Consider the following 27,708-nt stretch of genomic DNA (forward strand, 5'->3'; position numbering starts at 1 on the left):
CACAACCAGCCTAAATAAAACAATTATTATTTAGCTAAGCCAATGTATATGCTTACTTTAAGTACAAACCATTTTCGTGTGCAACAATGTTTACACATAATCAAGTTGAGTGAATTTGTACAACATTAATTTGTTACTGCAACTTTACAAACAAATAACAAAATAACTTGATTTATTTTTAACTGTGTACCATTAAAATATTGTTAACCATATGTCCTACCCCTGGTAAACTTCAATTAGTGGTCAGCTACAAGAAATATTACAATTACATATGCATACTTATATGGGAATAATTACCTACTTCAAAGTCGTCATTTCATCTTTTCTTTCATACACTTTCAAAAACATGTATAAGTCTACTATAGATTCATTTGATAATTTATGTGAAAGTTTTGTAACATTACTTTAAAAGACGAGAAACAAAAACCCTAAAACTTACTCAAAGCAGTTATATTTGCTTCCTAAAGCAGTATGTCACAGCCCAGCAATAATATCTTTGAAATATTCAGCCTTAATTAAAATGACAAATGTATTGATGAAAAGTGAGCTTCACTGTGGGCTATAAAGAGCTCTTTCCACCTCAGGAAATCAAACTCCAGATTTTAGTGCTGTAAGTCTTTAATTTTACAGTTTACATAATGAGACACAATACCAGATATAAAAAAAAAACAATGAAAAATGTACCACACTTTACATTACTGTATTTCAATTCTATAACCATTGTGAAATCATCACTATGGTTATTAAATTTACCAAAACATTGTTCTACCAATATTAACATACTTAAGTAATAGTTACACAAGAAATCATCTGCAAGTAGTAGCCTCAAATAAAGTGTTTAGATGTAACTAATTAAAGTAACGTTTATCATTATTATGACAAAGATACACATGCACACAGAAAAAAAACACATCACCACTTCAATAATCTGTGTAACTGTAAAATATTTTGTTGAAATAACATGAATAGAAATGCAAAAGCTATGCTGAAGCAACGAGCTCAGTATAATATGCACAAGTTTGTCTACACACATGCACACATTATTTGCACAACTTATAATACAGCATGTGTATCTTCAAAAAATTTCATAGACGTTTAGTAAATATTACAAACTTTTTGTATGAAAAAAACAGTTTTAATGAAATATTTTTTACTGAAGATTTGTTTGTGAACACAGAATCTGTTTTGTTACTAGTCTGAGTACAAAGTGATTTCAGGTTATGGCTAAGAAACTATTCTTTGCCCAAAATTTTCAAATATTACTTGTTTAATCTCTAAAACCTCTGAAATACATTTCAAATGTTTGTTTTCAGTAAGACTTTATATTTTATGTAATATTCTTTACTGTAAATATGTAAGGTCTGTCACTTGACCAACCTTGTAACCACCATAAAAATTAGGAAATAAATATAAATGATGCTTTTTTGTATTAGAAAGACTACATATAGTAACATGAAAATACAAATATTTAGTCTAAGTAGCTTAAGTCTCATAACATTATATACATTTTTTTATATTGACCTTCCAGTAATGTCTACCAAATATTACATAATTTTCATTGACATGGTCCACATGCACTTAGGTCACCTAGCCAGTAATACAAAAGTGACCATTAGTCTTCTTTGCCTTAGCTGTGTTTTAGTGGACTAGTATTTTGTAATATTCAATTGTTATACATTATATACATGTATATTGATTATTGTTATTTAGAAATAAATTAATAAACTTTTTTCTTAAAATATAGAACAATAAATCAAGAAGTAAATCAAACAATTAACTCTTCTTGCTACAGCTTTTTAAAATTTTGCATGTGGAGGATATCAAACAAAAAATTAAGATTTTATATTTACAGTTGAATGACCAAAAAAATCATAAATAACTACACTAATATCACAGAATTCCACTAAAATTTAAGCTTAATAACTAATATTTATTTAGATTTTCGAAAATATAAAACTTTGAGCATACTAAACACACAACCTACCTCACTGAAACCTTGGATCAAAAAAATGTGGAAGCTTTTTCAAATATTAAAATGGCAGGAAAAACCACTCAGGGGACATTCTAAGCTGTTGATTGGTTATTTACATATCATATATTAAAGTAAGTGTATATAAAGGACCATTTCAAAAGTGCAAAGAGTTGAATGGGGTCACCATGTTTGATTCAGTACATAAGTCATATCTCAGCAAAATAAAAATATATGAAGTTCTTATCTTACATGCTAACTTGTACAAATTAGGAACTCAGATTACTAATTATTAGTAAAATCATATAATTAGTATATAGAATTAGTATTTTGATATAACAAACATATAATTTTAAACAGTGTTGCATTTAACATACCATGTGACACACTATAAGCTATATTGAGATGTTTTCTTTTAATATTTACTTTTAAATTAAGAAATAATGTCATATATAATGTTAAAGTTTGAATTATAACCTCCAATTTGATTCCAAAATTATTGGCATAAATTCACAAATAGTAGTTCAATAAAATTTTGAATGCATGTCTACAAATGCGATGACATGGCCCTTGACCCATTACAAATGGGTTAATAGTCTGTACAACAGAGTTACAAAATCCCAAGAAGGTTAATATCTTTAAACAAAATGTAACGTCAATAAAAAATTAAAAACAGTTTTTTTTCAAAGATACAGCTAAAATTTCATAACTGGCACAATTTCCTAAGTCTTACATATATCAAATACAAAATTTACATATATTTCATAACATTTCTTAAATTCCTATCTCTGTAAAATCATAAGATTACATTTAAAACACAATACCTTATAGTAGTACTGCACAAGCAAATTATCTGTCAGAATTGATGCAACAATGTGCATGTAAATACAGAAATATTCTCTTTATTTGTTGTAATAAATAAAACAACACTGTTTCTGGCATAACTAAAGACACCTTGCTTTGCTTATGATGCTGCAATACAGGTAGTTTTATATATTTATAGTCATGCTTAATTTCATTATGAAATAAGTCTCCAATAATTCATTTTTATGTTGTATCAAAAAGCATTACTGAAAAGAAATTTTCTCCTTACCTGAGATATATCTTGAAAATCATCTGACATTTTATTCAGTAGTTTGTAATTTAGGAAAAGTAGAAGACCCTGCATTATATGAGGACTCTTTTTCTAGAAAAGTTATAAAAATGGTTTAATTTTTAAAAAATTTAGTTAAAATGCTCTTTAAGATAAAAACTATTCAAAGTAAATTGTGTGAAAATAAAGTATAAGATAGAAAATTGATAAATTTTTCACATATTCGGGCTGAATTACATATACAGGGTGGCCTGGAAGTTCCTACCCATCCATATATTATTATGTTATATTCAATTACGCATGTATTATAAATTTGTTTCTTTTACTGTGGAATTTGGAACAATAAACCCTGCTATGTTGAGGAAAATGTCTCACAGAACATGGCATTGCATTATATTATGCAGCGAGAATGAGGGACAGCACACAGATACGCTGGATACATAAGGTATATGGATGGGTAGGGACTTATGGGCCACCCTGTATATTAAAGACAACAGTATCTTTACAAAGACACTTGTTGGTGCTCTAGTTTACTGACACCTTTAACAGATAAAAGATCTACTGATTGAACAATAATTCTCACATTAAACTAAAAATAATCTTTTAACTCTTTCACTACAAACTTTTCAGTCCCAAGTTTATTGTTAGATACAAGCAGCATGTTTTAGGATTTTATTTATCATCTGAAGCCTAAAATTAATAACCCCTGAAAAAAATTGAAAGGGAAACCCTTTCTTAACAGTGGTATAAAATTTGTGTGTCCATAGCTGAAATAGATTCAATTTCTTTTCAATGTCCTGTATCAAAAAAGCAAGATTATTAATATTATGAAAAAACAGTGTCAAAAATTACATTCAGAATTCCTCTGTATCATTTTTATAAGTCAATGTCACACACTGACCACAAAGTTAACAAAACAAAAATGTATTTAATAATTCCTGTTAAGTCATAAGTTAAGCACTGATGAAACATTAAACTTGTAATGAATGAAAGAATAACAAACTGTTATGACATCTTATAATTCACAAAATACATAACATACACAATCCATTTAACTCTCTTTAACATGAATGGCCTTTTATATAAATGAATGCAGTGTCTCAAGATATTTGTCATCAAATGCAATAAAAACATTTGCACTTAATTCTATTGATAATTTCTTAAGTCATTTTATATTTTCTAATATTTGATAGCATGCATGCAACAAGTAGAAAGTGTCAAAATCTGATAAAATATACAGAGTTGTGATACTTCATTCAACTCACATCCTTGCCTAATGGAAAAAAACAAATTTTTGACCACCAAGATATTATCTTTGTGAAAGGTTTCTTAAACCATCTCTGGCAATGTTGATACTGACATACTCACTTTGTCTTCAAAAGTCTGAATTAGTCACCATTTGATAACAAAATTATCAAAAATGAACAAAACACTAAATATGTAATTAAAATTTCTGAAAATTATAAAGCAAACCTATCAAAACTTGAATAAAAGCAAAACATGTTGAAACATGTTTATTGTATTTGTATTTTCTTTAATATATATACAAAAATATAATTTCATTACCATAAGATGACACAGACAATACCCTGAAAACTATTTTTACAAAACTAATTTAATGACACAGCATTACACAAAATTTAGATTTAAAAATTTTGCAGTGGAAGAAAATTTTAATTGAATTTTAACCACATAAACTTGGAAATTAACACACATCTATAAGCACTCTTAGTATGCTTTACATTTATACATATGACTGTTTTTTTGCATACTTCTTTTTACTTTCTTCTTCTCTGTTTTCATAAGCATTAGATAGACAGACATCCATTTTTCTAAAATTTATTTTTCTCCAAGTAAAAAATTTAAAAATTGGACAAACTAGATACAGAGTTGTGGTATTTCAAATCATGGTCTAAAACTATGGACAAACAAATTCATACTGGAAAAGTTGTTTGAAAAACTTCCTTAAAAATAAGATTTTCAATATTTACATTTCAAGGACAGTTTTAAATGATCAAAATATCATACCCTAGATAAAGCTGACCATGAGAAAAATATTGACTCAAATTTTCCAAATTATGTTATTAATAAAGAGTATATGAATATTGTATTTACCAGTATAAAAAATAAAAATTTCTTAAATTCTTACAAAAAAAATCTAAAATAGGCAAATAACACTAAAATATTAGACAAATCTAACTAGATACAACAGAATTACCTGAATTATTCAGTTTCAAAAATAAGTTCATACCTCAGAATATAAGTCCATAACTCTCAATGTGACTGTTTCAATAGACCACTGAGACATCATATAGTAAGCTACACCAATCTTCAAATCCCTTTGATTTTCAAGACTAAAAGTAAATTATGATTCAACTGAATTTCTGTCCATTAAACCTTGATTTTATATGAAATATTCCTAAGATTACAGATCTTTGTCAGATGAAAATATTTAAGATATATTACACTAAAAATGAGAGAGAGAGAGAGAATGAAAACATTAAAGCATACTCAAAACTGCAATTTTTCACTAGCTAAAGATGAGGAAATGATTTCTAAATGCAACTTTAATTCAGTTCACTTCACTTTATAGTTAAGCTTATCAATACAATTGTCCCTACTAAATGAATGACCAGCCAATATTCAGTTCTTCAATAAATAGTGTCCATTTCCTTGTTTGAAACTAACACCATGTCTCATCTCTTTCAGTCCACTTGCAACAGCTTAATTCACTTTTTATTTTCATGTACTAATCTCTTGTTCTTGCAATGATCATGGTGAATATGTATAACCTTGAATTACACCTTTAACACTGGATTTAGTTAAGAATAAAACTCTTTAAGAATGATCACAAAATAAAACAATGATGTAAAACAGACCATTACATTAAAAAAATGAAAATAAATAATGCACACTTGACTTATTTTCAGGCCTGTAACCAAGGGTAGATTTGAACTTTGAAGGAAACAAAACACAAAAATGAAGTTTTCAATTTTTAATAGTACAAGTCAACATAATTATTGATTACTTCATCATAAGTTAATATTTTCTTAAATCAAAATTGTATTTCCAATAACACTTACCTCCTCTCACACTACAAACTCAGCTGCTAGGGTTTCCTTCCTTTGCCCATATAAGCATTGGTCTGATTTTTTCTCACTTGCTCCAGTCTTTTATTCCCAACTTTATTACCCTTAGCAATATCTGTCTCCTCTCACAACACTCTCCATCTACACCAATGTGTCCGTTATCTGAGTACTATGTAAAAGCAACTCATACAGATAATACTCTCAATCATTCAAGACTGACCAAAACTGGTCTATATCACCAGTTCTGAGAGGGGAAAAAGATAGGACAGTGTGAAAAGTGGTAAGTGTTACTGAAAATACATTTTCAGTTTAAGAAAAGGTTGACTTCCAAAACTATACATACCTCTTCTCACACTACAGTTAGCAACCAATACTGATAAGATGGAGGAGACAGTAAGAGTATTCTTCATAGAGAATATTTCAAACACAGATTGTGGGGTTACAAACAGAATATTAACTCCTAAGTGGAGGAACCACACTAAATCCAGAACAGGTATGCTCTTCATCCAGAACTTAACAGATGCAATGCTGGTAGAATTTGACATAAACCTACATCAATACTAGCCAGGCTCCAATCAGGTAGCTGAGGTTCCACTGCTCAGGATTGGAATTATATGGCCATAGTTTCCCAAATGCCCTAACACAAATGTATGTATTTGTGTGTGCATCTCATCTGTAGTAATAAAAGTATGTTTTCTGAGCCTATAAAATTACAATAAGAAAGTAAGCAACACCAAAAATTGTAAACCTTCTCTTCAACCTGAAGAGGTCTGAAAGGCAACACCCAAACTCAAAATAATGGTATCCTGTATGTCATATTCAATATGTGGACATAGAATTCATCTAGTTTGGACTTATGAATACACATCCTCAATACCTGACTATATAAACAAGGAAAATTTCACTTGCTCCCAGAATCATGGAAAGGACATGGAACAAACTGTACTCAACCATGGACTTAGGAAGGGACCACTCTATGTTTGAAATTATGAGGAGACAATGAACCCTCTTCTATGAACAAAGTATTGAACCAGAATTGATCAAAAACAAGTGTCACACTCAATCCAACTGTATAGCCAAGAATCAAATCTCAACCAGAAAAAAAAAGCATTCAGAATCTAGGTGGAAAAGGCCCCCAAATGACCTCTTCTTCAAGAATGGAGAAAATTAACTTGAATACTGTGAAGAAATAGCCTCTTTCATAGTGATTAAAAAGTAGGAGTGGAAAGAATTCATTACCTCTACTAGTAGAATAAATGGGAGGGAGAGGTATAATGCATTCTGGGAAGTCCTGAGGAACAATGCTCTGGAAACAGTGCAAAAGGTGAACCTACTTACCTAAATTTTTAAAAGCAAACTGATCATGATTTATTTAATCCAATGATTGGCAGGGATGGGCAGGATAACCTTATACCTTACTCGTGATAGTCTGTGAGTGGTGGCCCAGCATAGTACAGTGATATCACCTGGTCTGCCTCGAGGCAGTTTTGATAAAACATCCAATTTCTGCAGAACCTGTTGCAACACATATAAATTGTGTAAATTACTGCTAGTGCAGAATTGGTTTGAAAAAGACACATCTGTGAAAAAGATCCTGAGATCCTGTGAAAAAGTAGTAAGAGTCTCTGGAAAGCAAACAAAAGATTAGTAATGGAAATACTCACCCCTTTCTATACTGTAGTGGGTGTGGTTAAGATAGGTACAGAGAATAGCTCAAAATCCTCATATAAAAATAATGCCAGATCATGCAATGAAAGTATTGTGGGGGTTCACATACCAGTCCACATAATTTCCACCAGTGGGCAATTCAATCAGGCTGCTAAGGAAATAAAAATGTGACACATCCAAAGACAGACCAGAACAAGTAATATGGATCAATTTACATTCCCTCCTCATCAAGGTAACCAGGGATAAATCCTAGGAAACTGAAGGACCCCAATGAATAAAATGTTATTGTGTAGCACCTCTAAAGGGCACTAGTAGGGGCAACATAGCATTTCAAGGCCCTCAATGGATATAACAAATGGTCGGCATCTAATCCATCACAGGGGCAAGAAAAAGAGGTCAGGTGAAATGGTAGAAAGAATTCATCCCAAGTCTTGGCTGCCAGTGTCTCAGAAAAAAATAACCTGTCTGGGTATAAGTGGAAGTATGTGAAATAATAGTTTCCTGTGCACAAAAAGTGCAAACAACTCCAATTGGTGATGTCCACATGTTAATAATAACATAAAATAAACCTTAAAGAAAAGCTGATGAACAGTAAATGAGGCTAAGAACACAAAGAGATTACAAGAAAACTCACATAATACCACCTTATTATCCCACTTTAGGTAACCAAAATAGTCTTTTTGGATAAAGGACCTGAAATGACTTGAAGAGATTGAAGAGCACTGTGAACTCAGGTAATTTGCATCTGTTTAAGCAACTTTAAATAGTTAAAAAGGCAATTATGGTACCAAACCCCTGTCAAAGAGTCAGGTTAAAAATGAACTATGGTTAGCTCTTCTGGATGTAGTGGGTTCAACAACCTTGTAACTGTCAATGCATCATTTCTATGAATAAATATCCGTTGTAGGACCATGTAGAGATTGAGACAGGCACATGGCAACCTTTAAAGGTAAAATGCAATGCCATACAAAAGGTCACAAAACCTCCATGCATGAAGTTTAAGCTTTTAGGTGGTTTCACATATAATGTCAGATTGTTGTTACTTTAACGGAGATGACCAAAGGAGAAGTGGAAGAGATGGGCATTCTTAAAAGGTACTAAGAAAGTGAAACATGGTTGAGCCAGCCAATCAGGCACTACCAAGAACCCAATATTGGGTTGAACAAGTCATAGCTAGAACTCTAAGTGACAGAAAAATTGGTAAAAAGGCATAGAGATGCAATCCCATCTAGTCATGACTGAAATGCATCTCTTCACACTGCCTGAGAGTCAGACACCTGAGACCAAAATGCCAGTAGTTAAGTGTTTCAGTGAGAGGCAAATTCATTCATCACTGGTATCCCAAACCAAGAGCAAATTTAACAGATAAGGTCTTGATAGGCACCCATTCTGTGAGGAGAGTCTGGTTGAATCAAGGCAAATGGTTTGATATCAAATTTATCAATGGATCCAATAAAGAAGATTCAATGTTTGACAACAGAGAGATCTGAATCAAGCATCAGCTTCATGGGAAATTAAAAGAACACCACAGAATTGTCATAATAATGCATGAAGGTTTCCCCTTCAATAAGGCCAGACCTTGAGACATTGCTCTTTAAACAGCAACAATTTCTAACACACTGACGTGTAGAGAAGTCTCATCATTTATTCACAGACTTGGATTTCCTGACTGTTGAGATTTGAATCCCATATCTGAATTGAGGCATCTGTGAAGAAATGAATCTCTGGAAGAGGTGACAGCAGAGAAACACCTATTATGGTAGTTTTCTGATCTAACTATTATTTGATATTACAATGTTGATCCTGAATAAAGAGACTGGGGAATCAAGTGGATTGCTGTTTATGAACCACTGGTTATGTAGAGACCACTAAAGAGATTATGTGCCCTTGTCCTAAACAAAATTTGATCATGTCTGATTATCTGGGTTTTCTTGAATCAACCTCCCTCAAACTAGAAAAACATAAAGGTGAATGACCCCACTCCCAAAATGTATTGCTAAAATACTAGTCAATGATGATTTGTTGCCTGCTGGGGCATTAGGGGAATACTCTAGTGTCTCCACTAACCAACCAGAACTGAATGATAAAGATAAGTTAGCAATCCTGTTAAAACACAAACAATTAAAGTTCAAACAAGCCTGCATAGAAGCCTAGAAATAGCAAGCCCATATTGAAGACAAAAAAGAAATAATACTGAAATACATAGAAATTAGTCTCAACTCTGATAGACCAAGGCAAAATAAAAACTTTGAACTCAACTAATAAACTAAAGTAACATCATTTAATTAAAATAAAGTTGGTAAATATTTCCAAAATTTTGAGAATGTTGCCCAAATCATAACACTTATTGCACCTCATATACACAGGCCTAGTAATAAATGATAAAAAAAGAAGAATATTCTAGTAACTACATTTATTTATTAACTCTGAAATGGAATTTCATATTCTTAAATATTTTTTTGTTTTTTAACCACTTGAATTTATTTATATATGTGAATTTCCAAGCACAAGTACTTTTACACAGGTGCATGATTTGTAATCAACTGCGGACTAGGAAAACCCCTGGCCTTGGCTGATGTTTAAATCGTCTAGCACATAAAATAAATAAAAATATAATTTAGACAGTATCAGAGTAAACCAAAATTTGAATTCTAAATATTTCTTTAAGTATTTATCTAGTGATAATTTTTCATAATAGATTTTTGTATTTTCTTTAGCATTTACTATACTGGATACTATAGGTATGTGTGTACATGTACCACCTGATTGTTCTCTAACTTTCTTGATATTCTTAGGTACAGTTAAAAGCAAATTTACAAACATATAATTCTTCAACAAATATATGAACTGTAAAGCCACATATAATTGAATGGAGTGGACAAAAACTCTTGTTACCCAAAATTTGGTAACATGAACTATTATTTTTAAACTGAATTATTACAGAACATTATCTCATAATTAATTCATTCTTTTCATATATATAAAATATTCATTCAGAACAGTAAGATTTATTTCTTGTTTGTAAAAAGTGACTTATTTTCAGCAGTTCTGTAAATTTGAAGGACAAAGCCCCTGAATTCCTATGTTCTCCAATTATTAATAAAAATAATATTATCCAAAAATAAAATTAAAGAAATACATTAATGAAAAAAATTACAATCAATGGTGAACAGCAAAATGACAGTTCATACTGAATAGCTCATGTGATAACTGTATCTTAATTTCTCCAACCAACCAGTTTCAAATTAGGACTTATTGTAACTTGTAACTTCCTCTATACCACTTTAACATGAACTAAATGGTTATAGCAATCAGTGTGGAATCCATCCAGTAGGTTGCCTCTATGGTCAACCACTCCAGCAACTTAGAACTAGTAAGTGGTCAGAACTGCTGTACTACACTGGGAAAAAATAGGGCAGAGGGGGAGAAGTGTGTTGGAGAGTTCAGATAGACTGCAACACCTGAGATATTATAATGAGTGATCACAAAATTCTAGTTCTAAAAGCAGACCATACCAATTTATTCAATCAAGACATGGCAAGGATGGGCAGAAATCCCCTTCTGCTTCACCCATGCTGTCCATGGTTGTTGCAGTCTGGGATAGGCATATTATGATCGAAGTATCATGAGAAATTTACACTAGAGTGACTTTGTAAAACACCACATCTCAAGGGTAAGTATATATATACATGAAAAAATATAGGAATCAACATGATCTAAAACTGGATATGATAAAAGGATGTCTGTGAGTAATTATAGCCATCTAATTGGAATCCATTCAGAATACAGACAGAACACCTGATCAGGCACCACAGACCACAAAGCAGAATCTTAGATGAAGCTGAAGTGAGGGCCCCTGAAAGACGAAAAAGCATTAGTCACTTATGTCACAGCCCACATTGAATTCAGGAGGATAGCCACAGGAAACAGGCAATACCCCAAGGAAGCAGAAACAGCACAGGTAATAAGAGATGAACAAAGGCCACAAAATCTCTTGATGGGTTGTCCACACCTGTAGCCAAAAGTGCAGGAAAAGACGAGTGATATGCACCCTAAGTGGTAATAGCAACTTCAGAATTAATGTGCGATACAAAACCAATTAAAATGTACAGTAAATATGGGTAAATCTAACACTCTCAAAGAAAATTTGAAATGAAATTAAGTTGAACTAACTTAAATTAACAAAATTAAGGAAAGTTAAACCACTTCTCGGGAAACAAGTGTTTTAAATAAAGATGTCTGCACTCCAGCACTATCAAACAAGACTTGAAAGTTCAGTGGAAGTGTGTAGAGAAAGTCACATGATAGTAGTGCTCTCCTACTAGTGGAGAAGTGATGCATAGTGATTTACATAGGAAATGTGTTGAAACATCAGATTCCAACAGAGGGAAGGTTGAAAGCTCCTGACACAGGATTTTTATAATTAGCTTCATATCCATGCAGCAGCTAGGAATCACATTATACCAAAAATGAGTTGGAGTAATGCTGATTAAAATTTATATTAATACAATAATAGAAATACATTATTTATCATAAAATGACAATTATATGTAATATTTCTTTTGCATAGCTTACGATGTAATCATTATCAGGAAAATGTTTGAACACCAGAGAATAAAAAAAATATTATTTTATGAAGTTTTATTAGAGCAACATAAATAATGAACAAAATGAAATTTAATGCTATAAGAAAGTTAGATTTTAGCATCACTTGACTATCTTACTGTATTCCATAAATCAAATTTTAAAAATTGAAAGTGTAACTAGTTTTTGTCATAATAAGAATGTCAGTGGAAAGTAAACTTCAATTACACAACACATACACTTTCATTCTTTATCAATAAATACTTTCACTGCTTTATAACAGCTGTAGGATAACAAGCAAGCATAATAAGAAGATATGGTTTACCAAATAAAATGGTCTCCCATTAAGCCACATGATGTCTTGTACAAGCTGATATTCTTAGCACTACAACCTTGTTCCCCATAAAGTAGCAACTGGGCTCGAAGGATCATGTGAGCCTCACTCAGTAGGTGAAGATAAGTTGGAGGACTTGAGATCTTGTTACAGTGACCCATGTCTAGCTACACCAAAAAAAAAAAACAACTTCGTACTTGATTTTCAGAGGAAACACACAACATGCAATCCTTATACATAATAGCTAACTGTCTGTCTACCACAATCTGTATTTCCTGAATAATTAATAGAAAAAAAAAGATATCCAAATGCTTCTTTTGAAGAGGTTTTTTTTACAGGAAAGTTATTCTTTTTTTGCAATTCCCAAACTCTCATATTGTTACCACCATCAATCTACAAGTCTTCATAAGTGATTAACAGATAATGTGAGAAAAAACCTCATTTAGAACAAAAAAAAATTTTGTGACAAAATTGTATGAAAGAAACAGAACTTCCTTTGCTTACTGACTGACAGATATATTTCAATGATAATAGCATAAATTGGTAAAATGCATAAAGAGGAAGGTGTTTTAGTATGTATTTGCTGCTTGTTTTGTATTATTTTTTCATTTCATTATTATATACACACATGAAACTACTGCCCATGTTTAAAAATTGATTTAAAGTGAATTGAATATCTCCCCTTTGACACCTTTTACAGAAATGACAACTGTCAAAAATACTTACTTTGATAGTTGTATTTTCTAGCTCTTGGTAAAATAGCAAAAACAGATGTCATCCAATAGTAAAATCACCATGGCTACTTATTGAACATTCTATTGTGTTGAATGCACCCACTGCATTGTAATACAACCATTACTTTGCTTGAAAATAAATGCAATGCAACTTCCCTTATTGAGATAACACACAGAATGACAAAATATGGTTGTAAATGACCCACTAGACAATAAAGATAAATAAAAAATACTACACATGTGGTTAGTATTGTACTTTAATGAATGATAACTGTAAAGTAACATTATATTCAGTTACAACTGAAGAGATTGTTCCTAGTTATTATTTTAAATAATTTTAATTTACCACATAATAAACATTTTTGTAAGTTATAAGTGTAAAAACAATCTTAAATTCACAGAATGGAACAGTTGTCATAGTAACATATTTTAAATACTGGTGCACATTAGTCTAAGTAAATGTTTTTTTTTGGAAAACTTTGTATCTTGTCTGTTATTTTTGATAACTCTCTACAGGGTTAATCGAATCTCACAACCATAAAAAAGTAGGAAATAATTCCAAATTACCCTTTTACTTCTGGGATAACTGCATATCATAATAGGAAATTACAATTTTTTTATTCTAAATAGCTTAAAGCATGTAATAATACACATTCATTTATACTTAATTTTTGTTTTATTGGCTTTGAAAACAATCCTATACAAAGTTGTAATATTTTTCTTTAGTTTACACAATCTATCCTTACATAATTGAATATGTTTGTCATTTTCACATTTTGCTTTTATAATAACAAATAAGGAATAAATACAAAAAAAACAAAAATTATAGTAATTAACTCTGCACCTTTTTATTTTGTATTGGCTATTGATGAAACTTAGCCCTACTTTTCATTCTAATGATATTACTACAGTAAATATATTTTTATTTAATTAAATAATGCACCTACGGATGCAGAATAATAATACATAAAAGCCAGACTTTTTTTTTTTTTAACTTTCCAACTATGCAATAAGAGCATTTAACAATTCACCCAAGCTCATTGATATTTCCCATAGGAATGAAGTTTGAACTAAAAGTGATATTCTCTGTACAGAACATATGTCCTTTGATAAATTAGATCTTTGGCCCTCTATTGATTACAAATAATATAGTATTTACCACCAGAAAGAACTATTGGCAAATTGTGAAAAACAAGTGAAAAGTGGACATGGCAGAAAGGTCCAATTTTCTACTTTATGGTTCTCAAACCAAATTAGATTAAAGGCTATAAAGGTTATGTTTGCCTGAGTAATACCTATATTATAATGAGTGATATACATTAAATCCTGCACTAATTAGGGGGAAGGAACAAATAAATTAGAGAAAAGGGAAGACAGAAAAAATGCCACAGTTGTCATACCAAACGAGTTCAAGGACTCTAAAAAATATTTTTGTATAAAATTAACAAAATTAAAACTTAAATAATATTAAAAGTTGATTTACAACTAAATTTTAATACAAAGTTTATTAATATACATTAATAAAATAATAGTATGATTAAATCTTGAATGCAACTCTGTAAAACACTGACTGCACATTGCCTATCCAATGCAAAAGGGTCAGCAAGGCTTGAAATTGGCATTTTGCTTTGCCTGCTCACAAGTCCAGTTGCTTGAAAACATTGCCTGACTTTGAAATATTTCACCAATGAAAATAATAAACAGGTTAATAAAAAAATATTAGCCCTTTTTCTGCAGCTCAATTCTGTTTTAGAATAGGGAAAATTGCAGGTCCTGCCAACATTAAAGGGAAAAGGTAATTGTTGGACAATTTACTGTGATACTTGTGTTTTAAATTAAAATTCAGTAGTGCTTTTAGTTTAAATAAAATTTTTATTTTTGCCTTAACACAGATGCATACAATGAACATGTAGATATATGATCATTCTACGAATAAGATCATTTTTCATGAGTACCACGGTTTGTCTTAAAAGCAGTATCACTCTGTATTTAAATATTTGTATATATTATTTAAATACAAATAATAAACACTTTGTTTGGAAAGAAAATGCATAAAAATATAACAAAACCAGTAAACTTTAGTTTCATAAAACACAGAAACTTACCAAATCTCCATACAGTTGGCTTGGGCTTGGTTTCTTTAATGAGTACAAAGTGAATCCACCATTTTCGATGGAACTGCAGAAACACATATTTCAAAATTGACAACAGTAAAAATTTAACAAGAATATAAACTGAATATTTGTCTTGTCATTTTTCAGTACAGTGAGATATAAAACATAGTTTAAGACACCTAAGAAAGCACAAAACTGGTTTTCCTATCAAGAATCAAAGTTAATCACTTTTTTCAAATAATGGATACAAGAAACCATTATATATCTATACATACAGGGGCATAGATCCTGGGGTGATGGGGGGTATACATCCTCCCTTCATTTTAGGTGGGGGGATGGTGCATACAGTAATAATCCCCCCTACAGTTTGGTCTGTTGAATTGTTTTATTGTATCACAGGCCTACAAATTGTGTGGTTGTTCTTGTGATTCTCATGTTCTTACCAATTGAATTACATAATTAGGCCTAGATCTAGGCTTTTTCAGTAACCAAAATGTACATCTTTAATATAGGCATGCTTTAAAGCTGTTCAATCTAAGCGATAGTTCGTAAGTATCAGTCAGTAGGCCAAAGTATACATGCAAGTATCATGGCAACAAGATTACTCTGTGACTGCATGTTTACAGCTTTCAGGTTCATGTAATCAGAGATTACCAATTTGCAAATTGAACAGTCCATATAAGTGGTTGCAAAAATCATCCCCCTCCCCAATCGGGTGTAAAAAATCAACATCCCTGTATACATACATCAATTAAAATAACTTGTACAAGTGTCCAAATTCAAACTTTACCACATATTTCTTTGATGGTATGTATTTATAAAGGACAGTCTGTCTAGAATGAATTACATCTGAACAATGTTTCAAGTGTTTTTACAGTTACCTCCATCACATCCACAAAATTTGAAAACATCATTCAAACTTAACTTTTTCAAAGTGAACTAATCATTCAGGAGAATATATTGTGAATCAACTTCTGCCTGTGAGATCTACTAAAAACTAAAACCTGATTTTATGAAATTGCAATGTAAGAAAAAAAGCTTTCACACAGTAAAAACACAAATTGTTATTACAAAATAAAAAAAAAATACTGCTCTTCCTCCAATAGCAAAAACTGGAGTCTAGAGGTAGCTACAAGAAACTTTTTGAATAATGAAAGAAAAGCTTCAAAAAGTGTAAAGTGGTTAATTGGTAAGAGCCAAATAACTTAGAATAAATAAGTGATGAGTGTGTAGTAGTTTAATTATGTTCCTACAATTGTTGCTAATAAGTTGTGAATTATTTGAAACTAAATAAATAAATGAACTACAACTCTCTCAAACTATACCAAGTAACTTTTTAAAACATCATAATCCAGTAGATTATAATGGAAACAGCCATACTCAGTCTACCATTGATTTGACAATACAATACATTAAAACTCTCTTCACTGTTTGTGTAATAATAATGATCTTCTGATACACAACTCCTACACTAAAACTTCTAATCTTTAAAGTGTTCCGGAACAAAAATATACAAGTTATAGTAATCAAATATACTATGTAAGGGTAATAATTCCTGTTTAATTACTTACTCTGTACTTGACAGTGTATCATCAGGTGATGATACTACCACCAGGTGGCTATCGGACATAATTAGTTGGTATACACTTAAAAAAGGTCTAAGACCTAAAAGACAAACAGCTTCTTCTATTTGGGGTGCTACCTGTATAGATAGGAATATTATATTCAGAGAATAAAAGATCATTGACCATTAAAAATATGTATCACTATTCATTAATAATGAACACATAAAAGTCAATAAATAATACATTATACAATAATCAGCTTCATACAAATTTCCATTATATAAGAGTACTTAACTGTATCTACATACCTCACAGAAGCATGGATTACATCATACAACAGTTGTTTTTAGTGCCATGATAATATAAAATGAAAAGCATAGTTATGAAAATAAAGGCCTATCAACAAATACAGTTACCAGCAAAATTACCTTAAAACCACCATTTTCAATTGAAACTTATCACTTGAATAAAGAACATAAAGCTCTTTTCTTGGATGGGAATATATTACCAATATTCTTCCCATAGCAATGTTCAAGGTGTAAAAAGACAAAATTATCTAAGACTAACACATTGAAGTAGCAGCACCCAGGCAATTACAATTATCTAATAAATTTGACATAAGCTTACACCTGAAAGACTTTGACAGTCTATACATAACTAGATGACTAAATACTTCATGACTGGTTTTTCAAGAAGCTCAGTTTATATGAATTTAGCACTTTGGGTGAAAAATAAATAATTATAAAAACAAGATTGAGTACAACCATCAGGCCTTGCTGTATTTTTTGCCAGACTCACTGCTAGTCTACAGACACTGTTATTATTAATACAACACTGTATTCTTCTACCAGGTACAGTTTCTAAGCAGTATTATACAAAAGCCTTTATCAGTTAATATATTTGTTCAAACTTTTCCTTCACACTTTACTGTCAAAAACAGGATACAGTCAAAATTATCATCAAACGAAATCCTGACATTTGTTGTATGATATGTTTTGATTGTGAATGCACAAGTCTCAAATTAAAAAAAAAGAAAATGAAAATGCATGAGCTCTGGATGCAATACTCTTTCCTTATGAGAAACGAATGAAATTCTTAAGTAGATGCTTAAGTGAAGAAAAAAAATTGAATATTCTGTCTTCACTGTGTTTCATTATAACAAAATGAATATAATATTGATAACTGACTGCTTCATTTAATGATTTAAAAAAAAAAGTAAAATTAAGAGTCAAATTTTATATATCAATTAACAAACTCTTTATACAAAAACTTGCAATCCATTTATTACATCAAACTGGGTCAACTAAAGCCACAGGTATTTTATAAAACATACCTGGTGATTCCTTGTCAATACTGTTGCAGTTAACTGCACACAAGATATTTACCTCGTATTAGTATTACAAGATATTATTTGTAAATTTACAAAAATTTACAATCACTGATATAAATTTATGCATGTGTTCATACTCTATGTCTATCTTATATGGCATCCCATATACAGTTATATTATAATAATTTTAGTATATTGTATATTTGTGCATGCTATTATTTTGTGTAAAATGTTAATACCAACCAAACCAAGTATTAATACAAGTTATTCTTTTAAAAACATTTACACAGCAGGTTATTTTACTTTATATACTCAGGTAAGTACTGTATTTCTTGTAGAAATGCATACTTTTTATTTACTGTTATAACATTAACTAAAATATTAAAAATTAGCAAGTTATTAGGTTATACAAGAGTATGTAATTTTTTATCAGGTATGCACATGAGAAATTCATGCATTACATGTAACTCGAGTTAAATGTTCACTAGTTGATTTGTAGTTTGTTATTAAAGTACGCTACTTACACATGGTACATAAAACAATAACAGTTAATTAAAAACAGGTGTAAACTGTTGTCAGCATGAGGTGGTTTAGAATAACTTTTTTTATAAGCTGCACTCAACCTGAAAAGAATATCTAACACTCATAATTGCAACATATATTCAGAGTTGAATTAGAACTCACTAACCATTAATAACTGAAGAACATAAAGATGAGCTTAAAATTGCACAAAAACAACAACAACTGTTTGTTCAGAAGATGCCATTGTTTAGCATCATGGATGAAATGATACAGTGTAACCCTATGAAAAAGCAGTGTCTCATCATGATTCAATTAATGCCATAACAACTTTATCTTTCACACTGAAGTGTGAAGCACTGGGAGACACAAATTACTATGAAGTTATTCCACTGACATCATTTCACGTGACAAATTATTTTACTTTATGTATTCAGCCTTGGGAACTTGTGATAAACTCATTCAGTATATAATTCTATGCTTCCTAAAATAATCTGTTCCAGGACATGGAAGGAGTTGCTATGTATAATATTTTGGAGGTAGTGGCATTTTACCAGAACAACCTTTGAGTAACAGTCATTACAAAAACCAAAATACTGAATTTTCCTTCTGTGTGATTGACATGTCTGATTACTATTCAAACATTATCAAATAGTTTCTATTAACAACAGGGAAAAAGAAAGAAAGAATAAAGCTGTTTGAATGTTACCAGTGAAACTTTACATGTTTAGAACTATCTTCAACTTTCTGGCTATAAAACAAAACTTTTAAACACTGCAACATTAAAATTTACTCTCTTTGATTGGCTAGTTAGATATAATAGTAATGTATTAAGATACATAAATAATGGGAAGTTATACAACATGTGATTCACTTGTACATAAAACAACATGTAGTAATTCTAAAAATTACATCATAAGTAAAAAAACAACTGTTGAAGTTAAATTATTGTTTTGAGAAGAAAGAAGTACCATAATTTAGAAATCATTTAAATCTGGCATTAATATTAAAAACAAATATTTTTTTTAAAACAGCTATTCTTTCTCAAGTAATTAATAACTTAAAAACCATCTAGATACAATATATATATATATGTTTATATACACACATTTATAGATTTTGATACTATTAGAATTAAAAAAAAAGACATTATCAACATGGGTTAAATACACAACTTAAGAAAGTTCTACATTCAAAATGACATACATTAGTTAGACCATCCAAAACTTCATTGTGTAAAACAGCAGTGTGAGTGAGTCTGAATGTGTAAGTTTCCAGGCCTGTCTCAGTAAGAACATGGAGTAATTCTGTTTCAATTGCCACACTCTTCACATAAGCTGTGTATGGATACTGGCACACTAGCTGGGTTTTATCTGTGATGTCATAGAGGAAACCTTCTTGTGGGCCAGTGAAAAAACAGCACATGCTTTTGATCTGACTACGAAAATTAGAACACAGAGGGTTACGTACAGATGTCAAGGAACGCTCTTCAGATGTCATGGCTTCAGTAAGAGGATCTATTTTCAAATTTGTTCCTTTTGCTACAAAAAACAATATGCATGTGTGTGTGTGTTTATATACACACACATATCATTACAAGAGTACCAAATAAATAAAAGAAAAAAATGTTATAACTCACATAAAAGTGTTGTCTGAAATCCCCTAGATGGGTTAACAGTTACGAAACATACCAAAAGCTCATGAAAAATATAAGAAAATAATATTAGATCATATTACTTAAACAGTAAGATGTAAGATGTATGAAGTACAACAGAAAATGAGCAAAACTTATTTTCAACTATAGACCTCCTAGTACCCCAATATTTCATATTAATGACATAGAAATATAATAAATTAGAAAGTTATTTAATTTACAAAGTTTCAATCCCATAAAAATAATTCATATTGTCATTATTGTTTTCAGTTCATGACAATTTTAAATAAAAGATGATATACATTTCAAAGTAAGACAGAAATAAACATTTTTATGTGAAATTAATTTTCTTTCAGTTACACATATCACACCTAAAGCATAAAGCCACAAAAGAAATTGTGTGAATCAATATTACCCAAATATAAATTTGTGGCTATAATATTAGTAATTCAAAACAGCTCCTATAGTTAATACAACTTTTCCAAACAACTGTGTGTATTATTTGTTTTATTACATAATTTGAAATTACTATTATTCACTAATTTGTTTCATGTTTACAGACTAGTCCCAGTTTACTGAAGTAGGACCAGTGGGATGGACAGCAATCCTGACACTGCTTTACTAATGACATTCCATGAGTTGGTTCAGTTTGCTGTGGGTTTTATTTAAGAAGCAAGGTACTTACTGCAAGGCAACCTCCAGCAATCTGGTGAACATTCCATGTCTCATGTTAGTATTACAGACTTGTTCAGCTATACAGCATGAGCTTACACTTACGCATACTTGGACAAATGCCAATCAGATCTGAGCAAGGGTCAGGAAAGGAGAAAGGGCCATGGGAAAGGGATGAAATACAAATTACCCTTTCAGAATTGAGATTATGTATGGAGAATGGCAACAGGTGACAACTGATGACCAGATAAAGACTACACAATGATGCAAGAAGGTAAATATTTCATGTTTATTGGCACAAAGCAACTAGACTATCTGTATCAAACAAGATGTAGTACACTATAATGGTATATGGTAATTAAGGTAAAAATATCTAAAATTAAGACCTGCTAGGAAGACTGAGGCATTAAGTTCAAACTTTCTGTCAATCACATGAAGTTGGCCTTTCCAGTCTTGGGTTCAGGCCAAAATAAAATTAAAATGTATAAAAGAAAACATGCTAAAACAGTGTATAGTCCAATAAAAACCTTAAATTAATTTAAAAAGACCAATGGCTCTTAAAAACCGACCTTAAAAATATGTTTAAAATGGTGTCGTTGTTCATGGTTGTAATGGTGGCATGATAATAAAATATGAACGATTGTGACCTGAGTACCACATTGATGCATCAGTACCAGATAAAAGTGGTGAGTTAAAAAACTGTGACCAGTGCATAGCCTAGCCAAAACAACTTCCTCCCTTCGATCTTTACAGAAACAAGTGGGCAAAGAGCTAAGGAAGACTTGACTTGAAAAAGCTTATTATTTTGTTGCTCACTCCAGGTTGACTGACAACTGGTGTTTAGTTGGGTTTTGATAACTGGGCCACAGTCCATGTATGGAAAAGGTACAGTGGTGATAGAGCCAGAGCAGATGGACTTTGCTGCTCTGCCAGCTATCTCATTCCCACAAATACCAACATAACCTGGTATCCAAAAACACTGGACAGAGATAGATGACAGAAAGAGATTGGCCAATTTGTTTTGGATATTGATAAGAATAGGGTGGTAACTAACATGGAATGATGTCAGGGTCAATAGCAAGTTGGGTGAACCAATAAAGATCATACAATTCGTATATTGCATAGTTTCTGTATGATTCAGGACAAGAGAAATGGCATACAATTTGGCAGTGAACACAGAAACTGTAGAGAGAATTCTGTGTGCTACAACCAAACTGTAACAAACCATGGCAGAACCTACAGAGTCACCTGATTTTGAACCATCCATATATATGGAAATGGATGGATTGTTTGAAAGATGTTCAGCAAATAAAGAGTGATATTTCCAATCAAGTTGGGGATGGTGGAAGAGGCCAAGCTCTTGATATTGCTATGCTATTTAAAGATATATCCAATTTTTCTGATTGTGCCCAAATACAAAGGCTAAAAGGAACAATGACAGACTTTCTGTTAGTAAAAAGTGTGGTCCATTGTGGTTGGAAAACACAACTCCAGGTAGAATGCTGTGGTAAGGATCAAAGTTTGGAAGCATACACTAGAGACAGTTGCAAATGGTGAATATACAGAGGGGGTTCATGAGATTCCACATTTAGAATTTGCATGGGAGAAGTATGAAAAGCTCCAATGCAAAGCTCAAGATTCTGGTGATGGACAGGATCCAACATTTTCAATGCTGAGGTTCTGGAAGAACCATAAACCACAGACTTATAGTCAAGTTTGGATCAGATGAGGGCACGATAAATTTTGAGCATGGAGTATTGATCTGCTGTGCAAGAAGTAGAAGAGAGAACATGGAGAATGTTCAAAGCTTTTAGACATTTGATACAAAGTTGCTTGATATGCAATATAAAATTTAATTTACAATCAAATATAAGATCTAAGAACTTTGCCTCAGAGACAACAGGAAGTAAATCATCATCAAGACAGAATTCTGGATCTGGGTGGATTCCCTGTTTGCAGCAAAAATGTATACAAATGGTTTTAGAGAGTGAAAGTTTAAAACAATTTGCTGTGGTCCACTTCAGTACCTGATTGATTGCAGTTTGTAGCTGCCATTCAATAAACCTCATGTTTGATGACTGACATGATATGGGAAAGTCATCAACAAAAACACCGTTTGCAACTGTAGGGGGTAGCTGTTCACTGATGGCATTGATCTTTACAATGAAAAGTGTGGCACTCAGAACACAGCCCTGAAAAACTCCAAGTTCCTGTGGGAAAAAATGAGAAAGTGTTGAGCCCACATGGACCTGGAATCAGAAGTTCATTAAAAATGCTTAATAAAGAGTAGCAAATTGCCATGCAATCTGTATGAGTGAAAGTCTCGCAAGATGCCATATCTCCCCAGTTGTACCATAAACTTTTTCTAAATAATAATAATAAAAAAATAGAAACAAGATGTTGTTACTTCTAAAAGGCTTCTCTAACTGATGTTTCAAGGTGAATTAAGTGGTCTATCATGGACCATTGTCTTCAGAATCCACACTTAGTTGGTGAGAGAAGGTTGTTTGATTCAAAGAACCAAACAAAGAGGAGCATTAACATTAAATCTACTGTACAGTGTGGATTTGATAACTGGACCATAGTCCATGTATGGAATGGGCACTGGGATGATAGATCCAGAACAGACAGACATTGCTGCTCTGTCAGCCAGTTCATTCCCACAAATACCAATGTGACCTGGTATCCAAAAGAATTTGACAGAGACAGATGAAAGAGAAAGATGGGGCAGTTTGTTTTCGATAATGATGAGAAGAGGATGGTGACTATCATGGAATGATTCCAGAGCCAATAGACAGCTGAGTGAGCCTGTATATATTGTACAATTTGTATATTGCATTATTTCAATATGTTTTAAGGCAAGAGAGATTGCATACAATCCAGCATTGAAAACGGAAACTGTAAAGGGGAGTCTGTGTGCCATAATCGAACTGTCACAAACCATGGCTGAGCCCCTGAGTCACCTGATTTGGAACCATCTGTATATATAAGAATGGATGGATCATATGAAAGATGTTCAGCAGAGAAAGAGCGATATTTCCAATCATGTCTATCTGCTTTCCTCAGATGACTCAAAAATAAGTTACAATTGGGGACAGTAATTTGCCATGGTGGGATAGGCTGATTTGAAGAAACTGCAATGTTATTTAAGGATAAATCCAATTCTTCTAGTTGTGCCTGGATACGGAGGCTAAAAGGAACAATGGCAGATTTTCTCTTAGTAAAAAGTATGGTCCATTGTGGTTGGAAAACACAACTCCAGATAGAATGCTGTGGTATGGATCAAAGTTTGGAAGCATACACTAGAGACAATTGCAAATGGTGAATATACAGAGGGGGTTCATAAGATTCCACATTCAGAATTTGCATGGGAGAAGAGTATGAAAAGCTCCAATGCAAAGCCAAAGCCCCTGGTGATGGACAGGATCCAGCATTTTTAGTGCTGAGATTCTGGTAGAACCATAAACCATAGACATGTTTGGATCGGACGAGAGCACAATAAATTTTGAGCATGGAGTATCAATCTGCTTTCCAAGAAGTAGAAGAGAGGACACAAAAATGTTCAATGCTTTTAGACATTTGATACAAAGTTGCTTGATGTGCGATATAAAATTTAATTTACAATCAAATATATGACCTAAGAACTTTGCCTCAGGGACAACAGGAAGTAAAACATCATCAAGATGGAGTTCTGGATCTGAGTGGATTCCCTGTTTGCAGCAGAAATGTATACAAATGGTTTAAGAGAGTAAATGTTTAAATCTATTTGCTGTAGTCCACTTCAGTATCTGATTTATTGCAGTTTGTAGCTGCCATTCAATAAATCTCATGTTTGATGACTGACATGAGATGTGAAAGTCATAAACAAAATGACCGTTTACAACTGATGGCATTAATCTTTTATCATGAAAAGTGTGACACTCAGAATACAGTCCTGAGAGACTCCAAGTTCCTGTGGGAAAAAATGAGAAAGTGTTGAGCCCACATGAACTTGCAATTGGTACTTCATTAAGAATTGCTGGGTGAAAATGGGTAAGTTTCCATGCAATCCATAGGAGTGAAGGTCTAACGAACAGTGCCAGATAGTAACTGTAAATGGAAACCTCGACAGTTCCATTGAATTAGTGTGGCCGTGTGTAATTATTTCAAAGGAGAAGACGGTAAAGAGTCCTTCTGCTTATGACCACATTTTTTTTCTTTATTGGATGTTGGTCTATCGCCCTCTATGGATCCTGCTCTAGCTCGAATGGTCGGGTCTGAATTTATCGATACACATACCAATGACTGAGGGCGTGGATGAGTTGTTTAATTTTTGGGGTATCAAGAGAGGGAGACCCCATGGAAACATGTTGACTTGAAGAAGGTGAAGTTTGGCAATGACTGGAAGGTGTGGTCAGAACAGAGATGAAAGGAGACACTGATTCATGAACTGTGTTGATTTTGGGAAGTGTTTCATTAAGATTTGCTGGTGAAGATTGTGTAGAGGATAGGATAACGTCTATTTGGACTCCTACTGTAATGGTATAACAGGTTAAAGCAGCATAAGTTCTGGTTGGAATATGTAATAATAATTTTCAAGCCTCTGTGTAAGAGAGATTGTTAACTGTCTTGAGATGGTGTATTTTTTTTCTTGTAAGGATGCGTACCATTACAGTTTTTACAATGTAGTTCGAGTTGGCATTTGGTGGCATTATGGTCTTTACCACCACAATGGGCACAGGTCAAGGAACCATGGCAAGATTATTTTGAATGACCAAATTGTTGACAATGGAAACATTGTACAGGATTTGGAATATAAGGTCACATATTACAATTCAGATAACCTGCTTTTATTGTGGTAGAGGATGTGGTACAGTAAATGTTAGTATTAGAACATTTTGTTGGTTCCAGAATTCCATCTTTTCGAGTGAAGATTCAGCACACTACTGTGACACCTTGGCTGGTGAGACCTGCAAGAATTTTCGATTCAGGGGCAGTCCTTAAATCTCTTTCAACTATGACTCCTCTGGAAGAATACAAAGTGGAATGAGTTTCAATGGGTATGTCCTCCAAGGCCTTTGATGTCAGGAGGAGTTTGGAATGCTGTGATGATGTTTCCACAAAGATGTCTCCCCAACATTGCTTTTTTACTGATTAAGGGGAGCCAGCAAGCCCTTCTAAGTCCTTCTGAATAAAAACGGGGACATCTGCCCTAGAGGTTTGTCACTCAAGGAATGCAAAATTAGAAATAGCAGGACAGATTCAAGTGATGAGTTCGGTGTACAGATTCATTAATGTGTGGTTGTTTTCCAGTAGTCGGGTTTTTCTTGATGGTTTCAAGTTGTTGTTGTTTTTTGTTTTAGGAGTATCCATAATAAATAGAAAATGTTTTGGTGCCAACTGACCCCACCCACCATAAAGCCTGACAAGGGGATGCACTACAGTGCCTTAAGGGTACTCCAGTGATGCCAGGTTTTCGTGAGCACTATACCCAAACACCAGTGTCAGACACAATGTCCACAACACCCATTGTAGACGTTCTATGCTGGTACTCAATTGATCCTGGCCCAAATGGACTAGCTGGCTAGTTTACAGGAATTCAAGGCCAAAGTGGTGTGTTGGAATTGGACCCCTCAACCACCAGGATTCTCTCCTCCCCTTCATGGGTTACCATGCACAGCAAATATGCAGGTGGATGTTTAGATCCCAGAGGAGGTAAACGGTAAAAACAGAACCTTCTCTGGCTGGTCCCCTCACCACGTACAGGAATCCACATCAAGGGGAGCAAGGAGATAAACCTAAAGCTGTGAAAAACATTAAGTTATAGTTCTTAAGTTATACTCCAAATATAATTAGTTCAAAATGCTTTTATGATACTGGAACATAGATCCCTCCTGCACTATTACAAGGCTTTTAATGTAACAAGTTAAAATACTGATGTAAAGAGGAAACATATGCTATGCTACTTATACAAAAGACAATATGAATATGTGGAACCAAGACAACCTAAAAATCAATGGCCATTAGGCCTTCACTGTTTATTCAAGGACCCACTGTGTGACATACTGTAACATGAGAACAGAGGTTTGTATGGATAGTACGTAAAATTCATTATACAGTTTGAAAGTTATAATTTACCTGTATTGAAAATATATTTCTGATAGGTACTTATCTTCTCACACATAAATAACTACTCTCATTCAGTGCTACACTCTATGTGCTTTTTTTTTTGCATACCAAAAGCCTCATGTTTCCACATACCTTATAATTAATTGCTTCAACTGCATCTTGCATAGAAATTATCATGTGGCAACCTTCAACCAATAAGTATGCAACACACAACTCTGACACATGTGACTCCCTCTGTCCAATTCCACTGAACCATCACTTTGAGTTTTCACAGA

The 27,708-nt window shown here is 32.5% G+C and overlaps 1 protein-coding gene across 7 annotated transcripts in view; it reads right to left on the reverse strand.

Annotated features, from left to right (window-relative positions):
- LOC143222993 (BLOC-2 complex member HPS3) overlaps nucleotides 1-27,708 on the reverse strand; it is a 99,263-nt gene that overhangs the window by 58,123 nt on the left and 13,432 nt on the right. For all 7 annotated transcript variants that reach the window (XR_013012605.1, XR_013012603.1, XR_013012604.1 and 4 more), the window contains exons 4-9: nucleotides 20,206-20,540; nucleotides 17,157-17,287; nucleotides 15,577-15,649; nucleotides 12,729-12,904; nucleotides 5,314-5,416; nucleotides 3,063-3,155 (exon numbers count right to left, since the gene is read on the reverse strand). Coding sequence is in view for 4 of the 7 variants with exons in the window: in XM_076450326.1 (XP_076306441.1) it covers nucleotides 3,063-3,155; nucleotides 5,314-5,416; nucleotides 12,729-12,904; nucleotides 15,577-15,649; nucleotides 17,157-17,287; nucleotides 20,206-20,540 (911 nt within the window). In the remaining 3 variants the exon portion in view is untranslated. The remainder of the gene's footprint in view (nucleotides 1-3,062; nucleotides 3,156-5,313; nucleotides 5,417-12,728; nucleotides 12,905-15,576; nucleotides 15,650-17,156; nucleotides 17,288-20,205; nucleotides 20,541-27,708) is intronic.

Source organism: Tachypleus tridentatus, chromosome 8, assembly GCF_004210375.1.
Source record: "Tachypleus tridentatus isolate NWPU-2018 chromosome 8, ASM421037v1, whole genome shotgun sequence".
Classification (NCBI taxonomy): Eukaryota; Metazoa; Arthropoda; class Merostomata; order Xiphosura; family Limulidae; genus Tachypleus; species Tachypleus tridentatus.